General features: G+C 36.1%; 1 protein-coding gene across 4 annotated transcripts in view; it reads left to right on the top strand.

Moving 5' to 3' along the window:
* Positions 1–14,264, top strand: part of RICTOR (RPTOR independent companion of MTOR complex 2) — an 85,388-nt gene that overhangs the window by 12,989 nt on the left and 58,135 nt on the right. For 3 of the 4 annotated variants that reach the window (XM_084880556.1, XM_084880555.1, XM_084880558.1), the window contains one exon: positions 9,072–9,169. In XM_084880556.1, the coding sequence (XP_084736682.1) occupies positions 9,072–9,169 (98 nt within the window). Of the gene's footprint in view, positions 1–8,422; positions 8,459–9,071; positions 9,170–14,264 lie in introns of all 4 variants that reach the window. The other variant, XM_084880557.1, reaches the window with a different exon arrangement.

Here is a 14,264-nt window from a genome sequence, read left to right as displayed (position 1 = left end):
AGGTAATTACCTCATAGCATAATTCAAGGAAGGTGAGATGTGACTTGATAGAATTGGTATATTTTTATACAATATGGGTAATGAGATAATATAAAAGTAGATAATAAGGTACAAATATGACTAATAAGGACAAAAGAACATATAATAACATGTTAATTGCATGATACAGAGACAGTCTAGCACTGAAGCCTTATAAGAGGATGGGGTTTGGAGCCCGATTGACCTGCTGCTTAGAAAGGCTCCTTTGTTTTACCATTGTATCCTCAGTGCCTAGAATAGCCCCAGCATATTGTATTGTGTTTGATAAATAACAATTTGGCTGAATAAATGACTATCAATTTGTGTTTTAGTTTGAGGTTTTCAGATCAATTTATTTACTGCTTGCTCAAAACTTAACCATGTAGTCGTGTATATCGGACTTTTCTGTTTTAAACTTAATGATTCTCTTATTCTAAAAATCTTTCTGCATTTCCCATTTAGGTTAAGAGTAGTACTTTAATGCGACCAAATCAGACACCCATATTCTAAGCATCTTTTTACATTTCCTATCTAGATTAAGAGCAGTACTTTAATGGGGCCAAATCAGATACCCAGGAGACACCCTAGCCTTATTCCTTGTCCTTATTATTCACATCACATTTACAATGATGATAATGATTTTATCTTTGAAAAAACTGCAAAATCTTTTTTTTCCCATTTCTGTTGCCGTGACTTTATTCGGGCTCTCATTTCCTTTCCTGTATGATTGCACTGCCTTCCTAACTACTTCTACCCTTTCCCAATCCACTTTCTTCATTGTAGCCAGTAACAAGTTTTCCAGAAAGTCTATCTTAGTTTCCCATCAGCATTGAGCATCTTCTTTCTTTGGGCTTCTTCAGTATAGTGTATGTTACTTTTCTTGTAATATTGGTATAATTTGTTCACAGTTGACACATTTTATTGACCTTTACTTGGGCCTGGGTACTCTACCTTTGCTGGTGATTGAATGGTTTGATCTTCTTTTAGACATGTTTCTCTCTCTCACATCGAAGTCTCCTTCCCTTCCTCCCTCTTTTCCTCCCTCCTCCCTCTCTCTAAAATCAATTGAAAAGGAAAAAAAATACATTCTTCTTTTAAAAAGAGGTGCTTAAGATACATATGCTAAGATGTTTCAGTACTATTTAGTAACTACCCAGTACCCAGATGTAGCTACTATGGCCCGAGGAAGGAATTTTTTGAAAGTGTGTATGTGTGTGTTTTTAAAGGGTGAATTACTATGATTACAAGACATACTATACTTGAGGTAAACAGACCACCAAACATACAGAATTGAAACTTTAAAGAACTGTTTACTCAAAGATTAATATTGAATATATTATTCCTGGCTGGTTTGGCTCAGTGGATAGAGCTTCCACCTGAGGACTGAAGGGTCTCAGGTTCGATTCCTGGTCAAAAGCACCATACCTCGGTTGAGTGTTCATACCCTGCTCCGGATTGGGTCCTGTCCAGGAGGCAACCAGTGGATATGTGTATATGTCTCTCCCCTTCTTCTCTTTCACTCTAAAAATCAATGGAAAAATATTCTCGGATAAGGATAAAAAAAATTGAATATGTTAGAGTTTATGGAGACAGTGAAAAGAGAAACCCAAAGGCAAAGGATAGAGCTTTAGGTAATGCTAAAGGATATGAAAGAGGAGGAGGGAATACAAAATTTTAAAGGTGACATTGAGAAATGGGTATGAAGAGGATCAAGATTGTGTAATTATAGAAGCCAAAGTAGAGAAAACAGGGTTCACATTAGCCAGTACTGTAATGGAAAAATCAGCAGTCTGAATAACTGAGAAGAAGTCTTTGCATTGCTCTGTAAACTCAAGAGCAACAACTTTAGTGGAGTGACTTAGACACCTGATCGATGGAGATTAGGAGATGATGAAGTAAGAATTAATTAACTTGAATCTCAAGAGAGATTTGTAAAAGAAAGGAGTGACATCACTTCAAAAATGGGAAACCAGGCAGAAGCCTTTTGTTAAAGAAAGACTGAAATCAATGAGAAATAGAGAATAATTAATGGTAGAAGTATTGGAATAAAATAATAAGATGTGGAATCAAGAATACAAATGATACAGAGATAATAATTTAATTAAAAAATTAAAAAAAAAGAGAATACAAATTAGCCAAAACCGGTTTGGCTCAGTGGATAGAGCGTCGGCCTGTGGACTGAAAGGTCCCAGGTTCAATTCCAGTCAAGGGCATGTGCCTTGGTTGCAGGCATATCCCCAGTAGAAGGTGTGCAGGAGGTAGCTGATTGATGTTTCTCTCTCATCCATGTTTCTGACTATTCCTCTTTCTTCCTCTCTGTGAAAAATCAGTAAAGTATATATATAAAAAAAAAAAAAGAATATAAATGGAAGGATTAGAAAATAGCATTGTAATAAGCATTTTTTAGATTTCTAACCCACATGCAAATTGAGTGTATTTATACCCTTTTTTATTAATTTATTTGTACCTTTACCTCTTTTATTAATTTATCAGGGGCCCAGTGCATGAATTCATGCACTTTGAAAGGAACTGTGGGCTGCGAGGCTGCAGGGGGCACAGGGGCCGGTCTCCGTAACCTCCTCCTTCCCTCCCTCGCACTCACTGAAGGCGAGGAGCAATTGGGGCTGGTGCCATTAGTGAATGCAAGCAGAGGCTACTGCCCCAATCACCCCTCAGGAGCAGGAGGAGGTGAAGAAGCCCTCAGGGGTGACCGGGGCTGGCAGCTACCACTGGCACCTGCTGACAACGCTGAGCGATTGGGACCAGCATCAGCCTTGGGTGAGAGTGGTGGCTCCAGTGCCAGCAGCAGATGTGAGCAGGGCCATCACCGGCAGCGGGTGCAAGAGGTGGCTCCCAGTCCTGATCATCCCCCGGGAGCAGGGCAAGAAGCCCTGAGAGACGATCCGGGCCAGTAGCTGGTGCAAGCCGGGCCAGTGCACGGGAGCAAAGAATTTTCAGTAACCACCAGAGGCTCATTTCGTGACAGCAAGTGGTGCCCCGCCTTGGTCTAGCAAACCCGCTCACCTGCTCCACCGTCCTGCTGTGGCCGACGCCCACCATGTGGCACGTGCGGCCTCTTGTGGTCAGTGCACGTCATAGTGACCAGTTGTCCAGTTGTGCCGTTCGGTCTATTTGCATATTAGGGCTTTAAATATATAGATGAGAGGAAAGCCCTTAAATATATTTCTAGAAGCCACCTGTCAAAGAAGTGATCTGGACTATAAATAGTTATGTTTCATAGAGAAAAACAGAAACAGGAAAGTAGCTGTGCAAGCAAAATGTATGACTTCTAAATAATGCTAACAGGCTGGGTGTGGATCACAGTTGTCTCAGCCTTTAGGCATAGTGTGCTAATCTTTTGTAAGATTTGTTTACTTGGTGAATTGTTTCAGAGACAAACGTTTTCCTCGTCTCTTGTAACAGTGGTTTCATCATAGGTAATTATAATTTTCACTATATATATGAGAAAATGGATGCCCATGAGGTTTCATGGTTTGTAGTCAAAGTTACATTGTTTATAGATGAAAAAGTTACATTTGAATGCAGTTCTTTTTCATTCCAAAATTGTCTTTCTTTCCATTACTCCCTAAGAGCTGTATGCCAGTAGTTGTGGACCTTAATTTACTATGTACACTTGAACCTTAATTTATTTAAAAATCAATTATATGTTGTACATTTATTAACAGGTAAAGATATTAATATATTGCAGTATGCTTCAGAGCAGCATGCTTTGAAAATATTTGAAAATAAATTCATTTTTATACATATATACATATATGTGAGTGTGTGTACACACATGTGCACATACAAAGAGACTTAATGCAGAGGGGCAATTGTGTATTTGTGTGTATGTGTCTGTAGATACATATAGACAAAAGGTTTATTTTCTGTAGTTTCTTCTTGGTTTTCTGTGTGTGTGTGTATGTGTGTGTATCTCTATATATATGTATGTGTGTGTATTTTATTAACTACATATTTAGCGTTGCTACATATTTAGCGTTGACTTCAGTTATTTCATTACATCCAGAGAGATGCATCAGGAATTAAGGAGTTACACAATAAGAGGAAAAGGAGCCATTAGAATTCCAGTAGTTCTTTTGTGCTTTGCTTCCTTGCATTTGTAAGGTTGGTCATCATAGCCAGCAAGGCAGTTTCTTTTTCCTTTCCCCTTATGCAGCTGTGGGTTTCCTAAACTTCAAGGGTTCAGAGGATGTCCTAGTAGATTATCTCAATTGTGCTTTAGATTTCTCACAAAGCACTATAATTGGGACAGTTTCAGAGAAGCTAAATTGGAAACATTAAATAGAGTAGGAAGAAATAGATAAACTCTGCTTAAATTTCTTTTTTTCTCTCCCATTTCTCCCTGTCCCAGTAAAAGCCACATTGATCTTAGCTTGTTCACTACTTTTCCTGTTCTAAGTTACGACTATCTAGCATAGGATTTGGCAAACTACAGCTCTTGAACCAAGCTCTTTTTATTGAAACATAGCCCATATTTATTCATTTATGTATTTTCTATGATCGCTTTCTTGATACAACTGCAAGTTGAGTAATTGCAATGAGACCTTATGACTAGCCAATTCTAATAAAATACTCTGTGGACCATCATAGGAAATGTTTACAGACTCCAGTAAGGAAGAAACTAGGGATATCTCATTTCATTACCAGGGGGGTATTGTAGCACATGAGCATTATAGTATTTCATGTCTAAAATGGCCCTAATACTCTTTTGAATTAATATATCATGAAGAAACCTTGAAATTCTTCCATGGGGGGTGGGGGGGAAGATAAGGTATGTGTGTCCTATAATTACTATAATTAACTAGAGGCCCAGTGCACGAATTTGTGTACCAGTGGGGTTCCTCAGCCTGGCCTGTGGGATCGGGCTGAAACTGGCTCTTGGACATCCCCCAAAGGGTCCTGGATTGTGAGAGGGTACAGGCCAGGCCGAAGGATCCCACTGGTGCACTGTTAGGACTGGGGAGGGACATAGGAGGTTGGCCAGCCAAGCAGCAATCGTGGGAGGGTTCCAGGGTGTGTCCAACCCATCTTGTTCAGTCCCGATCAGCCAGACCCCAGCAGCAAGCTAACCTACTGGTTGGAGCATCTGCCCCATGGTGGTCAGTGCACATCATAGTGAGTGGTTGAGCGGCCTTAGCATATCATTAGCATATTATGCTTTGATTGGTTGAAAGACTGACTAGTCTACCGGACACTTAGCATATTAGGCTTTTATCATATGGACAACAGAGGCCGGGCTGAGAGACCCCCACCCAGTGCACGAATGTCATGCACTTGGCCTCTAGTAGGATTATATAAAGTGGGGGTGAGGAGGAAAAGGAAGTTGAAAGGCTGGTTCATTTGATTTGTATTGACAATGATAGCATCTGTATTCTAGTATATTAGCTTCATTTTATATTATTATTCATTAGACAAACATTTGGTCCAGTGCTGGCTTCTTACTACCTGTCAGTTTTTAAATTGTGTACATGTTTTTTTTTTCATTTGTTTGTTTTTTTATTGTGTTGGTTATTCTTTTCCTTTCACTTGTATGTAAGGTTTGTTAAAGAAGGATTTTCCTTGATTATTGATGTATTCCCACTACCAAAAACGTTCCTGACATAATAGTTTTTCAGTTAATACTTAATGAATGAACTCAGATATGAGATTTTATTTTGAATATGATTGTATAAGATGGTTGTTCCATGATTTGCACTTGAAGAAAAAAAAAACACCCTGCAATTAGTTCATACCTAGAAAACAGGCAATAATTAAAACTTGCAAGCCTTTATGAAGTATCTATCTTTCCAGAATAATCATCTTGACTATCCTGTTAGATCATTACATTGTAGTAAGAGTCATCACTTTAGTGCAACCTTTTGTTTGGTGCCTGACATCCTAATTAAAAATTGATGTAAAATGGTTAAGTTATACACTGAGTGGCCAGATTATTATGACCACCTGATGTTTGTAGGCAGATTTGCCGTACACTTCATTGTATGGGATATGGAAGCCAAAGGCCTGTTCGAACACCTTTGCTGTCTGCAGTCACCAAGATAAAACATCTCCAATTCGCACAGGAACACAAGGATTGGACAGTCGAGCATTGGAAAAAAGTCATGTGGTCCGATGAATCACGTTTCCAGTTGCATCATGCAGATGGCAGAGTGAGAATTTAGTGGAAGCAGCATGAAAGCATGCCTCCCACATGCATGAGTACAACCCTTCAAGCTGGTGGGGGCAGTGTTATGGTTTGGGGCATGTTTTCCTGGCATGATTTGGGCCCTTTAATTCTTGTGGAACAACATCTGAATAGCACTACATACCTAAGTATTGTTGCTGATCAAGTTCATCCGATCATGTTGATGGCATATCCCAATGGAGGTGACTTCTTCTAACAACACAATGTGCCATGCCCCGGCCCTCGTATTGTGCAGGAGTGGTTTCAAGAGCATGAGGGAGACTACCTTGCTTAGGTGGCCCCCACAATCACCAGATCTCAATCCAACTGAGCATTTGTGGGACGAAGTTAAAAGAGCCATCAGGCTGCTGGTTTCACAGCCATCAAATCTCACAGAACTGGACAGGGCTATTCATCAGGCATGGTGTCAGATTCCTCACATCACCTTTCAGCATCTCGTGGAGTCAGTGCCAAGAAGAATCACTGCAGTATTGAAGGCAAAAGGTGGCCCAACGTATCTGTCCACTCAGTATCTGTCCACTCAGTGTATATTTCCACTAGGTAAAATTTGCAATGGCTCTAAAGATCCTTAATTCTGACTGAAAATTGATGCAGGTTCTAAATTACCTTAAAAGTTATTGTAAAGTTTTTATAAAGTTTTCATATCTAGTTAAATCATTTGAACATCATTGCCTCACCTGTAATAGTGACCTTACAATTCTTTTTAATGAGATCTGATCCCACCCAATGATGAGCTGTTTTCATTTCACTTTTAAGATACTCTCAGTCACTAATTTTAAGGAGGTAGAATCTTATTAGAGTTAAAAAATATCCAAAATTTATAGGAGGTGCTCTAAGATTAAATGAATAATCAATTTGTGTTGGTCATGGCTAACACCCAGTGGAACAGAATGTGAGCAGATGCAAGCTAAATGTAAAATAGGACAGTGCAAACAGTTCCATTTGCTGAGGAAAACACTAATTCAGAACAAATAATTCTTTGGTATTAGGTTTATGTAAAAATTTCAAAGCAAGTCATAATGGCTTTTACCCTAACATATCTGCAATGTAATACAATTTCTTTTTAGATTGTGTTTTTGTTTTCTTTCGAACAAATATAATGCTGAGTATATTAATAGAGAAATAGTGTATGGTAGCCTGAATAAATCGACCGTCTCTACCAGTGGTTGGCAAACTGCTGACATGGGGCATATTTGCTTGTGGCCTGTTTTGGGGCAAGTGGGCTAAGAATGGTTTCTATACATGTCATATCATTTTTTAATTTAAATATTTTAAATATTTTAAATATCTTCTCACTTGCTTGTCCCACAAGAAATCAGCTGTCATCGTTTTCTTTTCTCTGTAATTTGTCTTATTTTTTAATTTCTTTGCTTTTAAGAGTTTTGGTTTTTTTTCTTCTTCTTCTTCTCCCCCCCCGCCCCCCCCCCCCCCCCCGCCCCCCCAGTGTTATTGAGCAATTTGATTTAAGTTGTAGCTTGGTCTAGTTTTCTTTATGTTTCTTGTGTTTGGTATTGGTTGAGCTTCTTGGATTTATTGGCTTATTTTCATCAAATTTGGAAAGTTTTAATCTGTTATTTAAAAAAAAATAATTATATCCCCCATTTCTTTCCTTTGAGGACTAGTTACACATATTTTAATTATACTAAGCTGCCTGAAGTCCCCATAGTTCACTGATGCTCTTTTTCTCTCTTTTTGTTATATTTTGGTTATTTTTCTGTTGCTTTGTCTTCCAAGTTTACAGTTCTTACCTTCCATAAAGACTGTTATTCCTATCCATAGTTTGAGAGCATTTATAAACCTTTCATGCCTCTTCTACCTAAGTTTTTGAACATATAGACTACAGTTATAAAAACGGTTTTATTGTCCTTTTCTGCTAGTACTAACATGTCAGTTCTGGGCATTTTCAGTTGATTGGTGTTTTTTTTTTTTTTTTTTGGCTCAGTATGGGTCATGTTTTCCTGCTTTTTTGCCATGCATGCCTGATAATTTTTGATTGGATGATAAACATTGTAAATTTTGTCCTGTTATATGCTTCATATTTTCTCTCTGCCTAAAATCTTCTTGATCTGAAACATAGTTTAATTACTTGGAATCAGTTTAAAGCTTTCATATTTGAAGATTTGTTAAATGGGATCAAAGAAATGTTTAGTCTACATCTGATTTTTACCCACACTGAGCTAAGACTTCTCAATTTGGTTTTAGGAACAAGCACAGCTCCCTGTCCTGTATGAATGCAAGCTACTCTTCCCTTTAATTCTTTTGAGTGGTAATTTCCTCACTCACATACATGCACCAACCATTGCTATACTGCTACTTGAGGGGTCCTTTTGCAAGATGAGCTCTCTCTCTTCAACTCATTTTGCCTAGGTTTCTCCCAGCAGCAAGACTGCAGACTGCATAGATTAGGCAGTAAACTGGGACTGTTGTAGAGCACACTTGTTTGTTTCTCATTTCTTAGGGATCATTTTTTCTTTACTTGCTGATCCCCAGTCTCTTGAACTATAGTTTCCTATATTTTGTACAGTTTTTTTGTAGTTCAAATAGGATAGTGTTTTTTATGTCCATTTCTGTATTGTAGCTAGAAGTGAAATTTGGGGTGTTGCAACTTAAGATTTAGTGATTGAATAAATCCAGATGATGACCCACAGAATTGGACCATAGATATGAGTGGATATAAATGTGAAGGTCATTGGATGACTCGTCCACATGGACTTTGATGTGACCTGGGTGATGGATTTGAGATGGAGAGTAAGAATTTAAATTAAAAGCCAAAGTTGTGATATTTTAATACTGTATGTTTATGTATTTGATTAAGAAAATACTCCTTTAAATTATCTGTCTTTTCTTCTAGAACCTTCTGATAACTTAAGGGAGATTCTCCAAAATGTGGCCAAATTACAAGGGGTTTCAAATATGAGAAAGCTGGGCCATTTGAATAACTTTACTAAGGTAAGTAACTTGAATATTAATATTATCATCTACAATTCTTCCTTATTATGCTTACTGGATGCTTCCTAATTATCATTAATAAGAATTCTTTTTTGTTTGTTTGTTTGTTTGAAGCATTACAAATAGTATTGATAGTACATATATTTCCTTTTTTCCCCCCTTGACCTCCTCCCAGCCTCCCCGACTCCCCCCCCCCCCCCCCCCCCCCGCATATGCCTTCACCTCCCCCCTCCCCCCGTGTCTTGTATCCATTGGTTATGTTTATATGCATGCATGCAAGTCATTCGATTGATCTCTTACAGCCGCCCCCCCCAACCTTCCTTGCCTTCCCGCTATAGTTTGACAGTCTGTTCAATGGTTTTTTAGCTCTATATTTTTCCCCCATTTCTCCTCTTTAAAAAATCTTGCAACTGCAGACTAGAAATAAACATATAACAACAAAAAACGTTTGAATCCCAATTTCAATGTCCAACAGTTCTGAGACCCAGTTTCAGTGTCAAATAGTTCCTTATATGTGCATGTCAGCAATGATATTTGGATAATGGACAGATGGTGGAAATGCAGGTCTGACCCTCTCTGGTTTGGTCCTGGGCAACCTGCAGCAACGCACAGCTGCTGACTGCTAGCATGGCCGGGCGTCCTCAGCGTCTTCCATCTCTGGACTGTTCCCCGCTTGTCTTCATGGCTGGAGCAGATCTGACAACTCCTCTCTGTTGCAGGAATTCCCATGGTCTTGGAGTAGTTTTCTGAAAATATATAAACATATTCTCAATCCAAAAGTTAATAAAGGAATCTTTTCTATAAAATTGACTTGGGATCTTTTTTATTTTTGCCCAACGATTTTCCTTTGGCTTATTTGACACCATGTGTGATTTTCATGGGTGTGTAAGTATTCTTGGGTGTGTTGAGTATTTCATGGGTGTGTTGAGTATTCTCCCAGTATTAGTGCTTTCCTCTAATGCTTCTTAGGGTTTTATCATGTGATTTCTAATTTAAAAGTGTATTTGAATAATGGAAGTATTATTCAAATGCTTGTGGAAAATTTGGTGGGTTCAGAAAAGAATAAAGAAAAAAAATCACTGAGAAATCCATAATCCAGTTTTCACTATTATTCACACATAGTGATGTATTATTTTTGCCTTTTTATACTTATTTTTATTTGATGATATATGATAAATATGTTTGCACATAAGTATGTGTGCATTGTATTTTACAGACATAATCGTAATCCCCAGAAAAATACTATTGATAGAACTTCCTCTCTCTTTCCCTGATACTTCATTCCCACTGTCTGGAACTCAGAGCCTAAGATAAATGCAGGGGCCCTCATCCCAAATAAATATTGACTTGATTTATATTAGCAGCCAAGATTCTGAGTTTAATGGATTGGTATGTTTTTGAGTTTGGTAATCCTGGAGAGCCAACTTTTGGAAACATTGAAATGCCTATTATTTGAGGTGATGTCATAAATATAAACCAGAATGGATTCTTTCGGAAAATTTTATTTTTCCATTTTAGTTTACTAAATATAAGTTATTCTGCTCAATTTTAAGTGTAAGGATAACAGACCAGCAGCTTTGGCTTCACATTGGAGCTTGTTTGAAATGCACTATTTCCAGCCCCAGAATCAGAATCAGAATCAGTCACACAGAACCAGAATCAAATCTTTGTTTTTAATAAAGATTCTCTGGTGAATTTCTGTGTATATTAAAGTTTGAGCAGCACTGTTTTAACCCTCTAAAATCTTTATTTATTTATTTATTTATTGCTATCTAGTAATTAGACGATGGCTTGGATTCGGTTTGATTTTATAGAAGTAAAATGGGATAAGTATATAGTTACTATGTAGCAAAATTGTGTGTTTTTAATGAAGTTTTGGAATATTCTGGCATTTATTTTTATATAACATGAAAAACTTATTTTATATGAGAGATGAGAAAGTGATTTTTTATAAACAACTTTCAAGAACACTGACTAGGTGCTTGAGAAGGGAATTTCAAACATATCCCTATGTATGTTTTTATTTTTATGAATGTGATGAAAAGTCTCCAAATACTTTCCTTAACTGTTCTAGTCAGATAATGCCAAGTCTTTAAGACCTGAAGTTGTTCCAGGGTTATAAATTGCATCTCCTGGATTCCTCCCCTTCTATTAAATTTTCAGTTTTATTTACCATTTTTCACTCAGCTCTAATAAGCCTTTACCACTTGCTTAGATTTAACTATTAAAAACATTAATAGAGGTTTATGTCCTGTTTGAATTCATGGTTTCTGTCATATAATTAGGTTGACACCTAGATATGTCCTTTCACAACTTTTGACAACTAGGATTCTGAAAGAATTAACCACTGCTGTAAATAAATGTCTATAAATTTTCTCTAAATGCCTAGCATAAAATAAATGCTTACTGAATTTAATCATAAAATAGTGTGTCTTTGAATTCCATTTTGTTGGAGAGCTAGATTAATAAATATATTATCAATATTTGTCATGATAATAATATATATTTCAGACCTGGTATTCCTAAAAAGTTATTTCCTTATAGAGTAAAATGTAGAAATTCTCAGAAATCTAAGAATAGCTCTAAAGACTAAGAGAAAAAGAAAAAGAGAAAAATAATTATGATGCCAGGAAGCTTGTTAATTAGTTCTCTGTATTCTCATAACAGGTTATATATGTGTCTACTAAATTTTATCTGTTCTTTTATTATTTGGTTACTGCCTTATTAAACTATATTTCTTAAACATATGTTATAGCTAATATTTATTTTCTACTCTTATATACTTCTCTATCCCAAAGCTTGGCACATAACAAGTGTTTAATTAAAGGTATTATATATTACATTAGGAAAATTTTGCCTTTTAAATATGAGTTTTTGTTGTTTTAGCATTTGTTTGGTTAAGTGTAAGCATAGCTTTTAGGATTAAGTTAATTTAGTAGATCATCGGGCTAAAATGTTGTATGGGGTAGACTTCATCTCTAGAATTTTAAACCTCCTTTTAAGGTCTGAAGAGAGAGAAGAGGGTGTTAGCGATGTGATCCTATAACCATGTGAATGTCACACAGCCATGCTTGCCTCCTGACATCATTTCACTAGATAAAGTAATGTGTATAACAGACTGCTGATGAATATAATCTTAGTATTCTATTTTTAAAACTATCAACATGCTCATAAAGACCTGTTTTTAAAGATGAAAGTATTTCAGCTTTTATACTCTAAAAGTTCTTTTTCTATATTTAATCTCACATATTTATATTAAAGCCTGCAAAGGAATCTTTATTTTGTTCTGTTTTAAAGCTTCAAAAATAGTTAAGCCAAATGTAAAGTATTAAAATGCTACAGAACAATATTTAGTAAAAAGTGCAAATCCTTTTTCACATGCTTCTCATCCATCTCACCACTCTGACAAAAATACCATTCTCCGGAGGGAACCCTTAGAAAGTATTTATCCTTCTCTGGTATAATTGTAAATGTGTGTGTGTGAATTAAAAAACTTAAAAAGAAGTATTTAATATAGTGCTCAGTTTATTTACTATTTTATGTGTGTACACAAAGGTTTTTTAATGAGATATATGGATTTGCAACTTGCCTTTTCCTACTTCCCAATATACCATAGAATCCTTTCCTTTTCTATGAACATATATATACTTTTTTTATAGCTATATTTGTATAAGATAGAATTTTCGAAGTATGATTTCTTAGTCAAGAGCATTTATACTTTTTATTTTAAAATTAACTTCTAAATTGCCCTCTGAAAAGAACATGCTATGGAATTTTACTCTGTGATAAGATGTTTAAAAGTTTGAGTTTATTCTATCTGTTGCTTATTTAGAACCATTCATTTAACCTTCAGAGCAATATGAGTAAAATTGGAATAGCATTTAACTGCCTAATTTTAACTGATTATTATGTTTTTAAAATTTATTTAGTATCATTTTTTATTATCTAGAGATGGGTTTAGACTTCTATTTTATATTTTCATTGAATTTATTGGGTTGTTTTGCCTATATAAATATTAAATTTAACAGTTATGTTTGTAATTTTAGACTTTTGATGATATTGAATGCTTAAGTTGTTTATAACTTACAAATTGAAGAAACATAATTCAACTGAGCTAAAGTAAAAAGAAGTTATTTGCTTTCATGATAAAGAATACCAAATGTTGGATCCTAATTTTAGGCAAAAAACCCGGGTGTTGAACAATGGTAATTGCCCTGTCTCTCCATTTTTTCAGCTCTCCTTTCTTTTAGGTTAGTTTTATTCACAGACAATTCCCAAATGACTAAGATATAGCATCTTTACAGCGTTCAGTCATAAAAAGAGAGAGGGTAGCCTTCTCTTTGTGTCTCCTGATGAACTCTGATCCTCTGGTCACATTCAGCTAGGCATTGTGACTGCTAGTCACATAAACACATGGAATAGGGAGCAACAGAACCCCAGTGAAAAGTGTTGAGTGATGTTTAATAATTTTGCATATTAAGTGACTGTCATGCCAAGAATTCTTAGATTTTGCAAGGTCTTTACTGGCTTCTAATCATAATTGGTGATTTACTCTTAATATAACAAACTTCAGTGATAGGGCAGGCAATGTTACATTTCAAAAACTTATACAGGAGAAAGGAAATTACTTACAATGGCTACGATACTAAAGAAGTTGTTACTAAAGATTAAGGATTAATTAGTAATTCAATCAGTAGGTAAGGGCAGCTGAAAGTCCCATTGCTAAACTCACCAATTCAGTGCTTTACTTGCTGTTTCTACCTGCCTCTTTTCTGGAGTAAGAATTAAGGGGCTTGATTTGTACTTTAGGGTTTGGTTATTTAAATTAGGTGGTAATTAGTAAGGTAGTGAGTCAGTCACTACAAGAATTTTGTATTAAAATAATTGTTATATTTTGAGTCTTAATATACCTAGGTGAATTCCTGCTGATGAAAAGTAAACATTGTTTCTTTAATAATTGAAAGTCAGACTCCTAATATCTTCTAATTTCTTATTTCTGCTATATGTAAATTATGTATGTGTAGAAAATTTAGTCTCGGGTAATTCTAATTCAGAAGATGTATTTTAATTTGAGACTGATTAATAAATCCTTCTA

Source organism: Pipistrellus hanaki (genome assembly GCF_964339955.1).
Source record: "Pipistrellus hanaki genome assembly, chromosome: 4".
NCBI classification, from domain to species: Eukaryota; Metazoa; Chordata; class Mammalia; order Chiroptera; family Vespertilionidae; genus Pipistrellus; species Pipistrellus hanaki.
The sequence above is the reverse complement of the archived record's forward strand: the minus strand, read 5'-3'. Positions and strand labels throughout refer to the sequence as shown.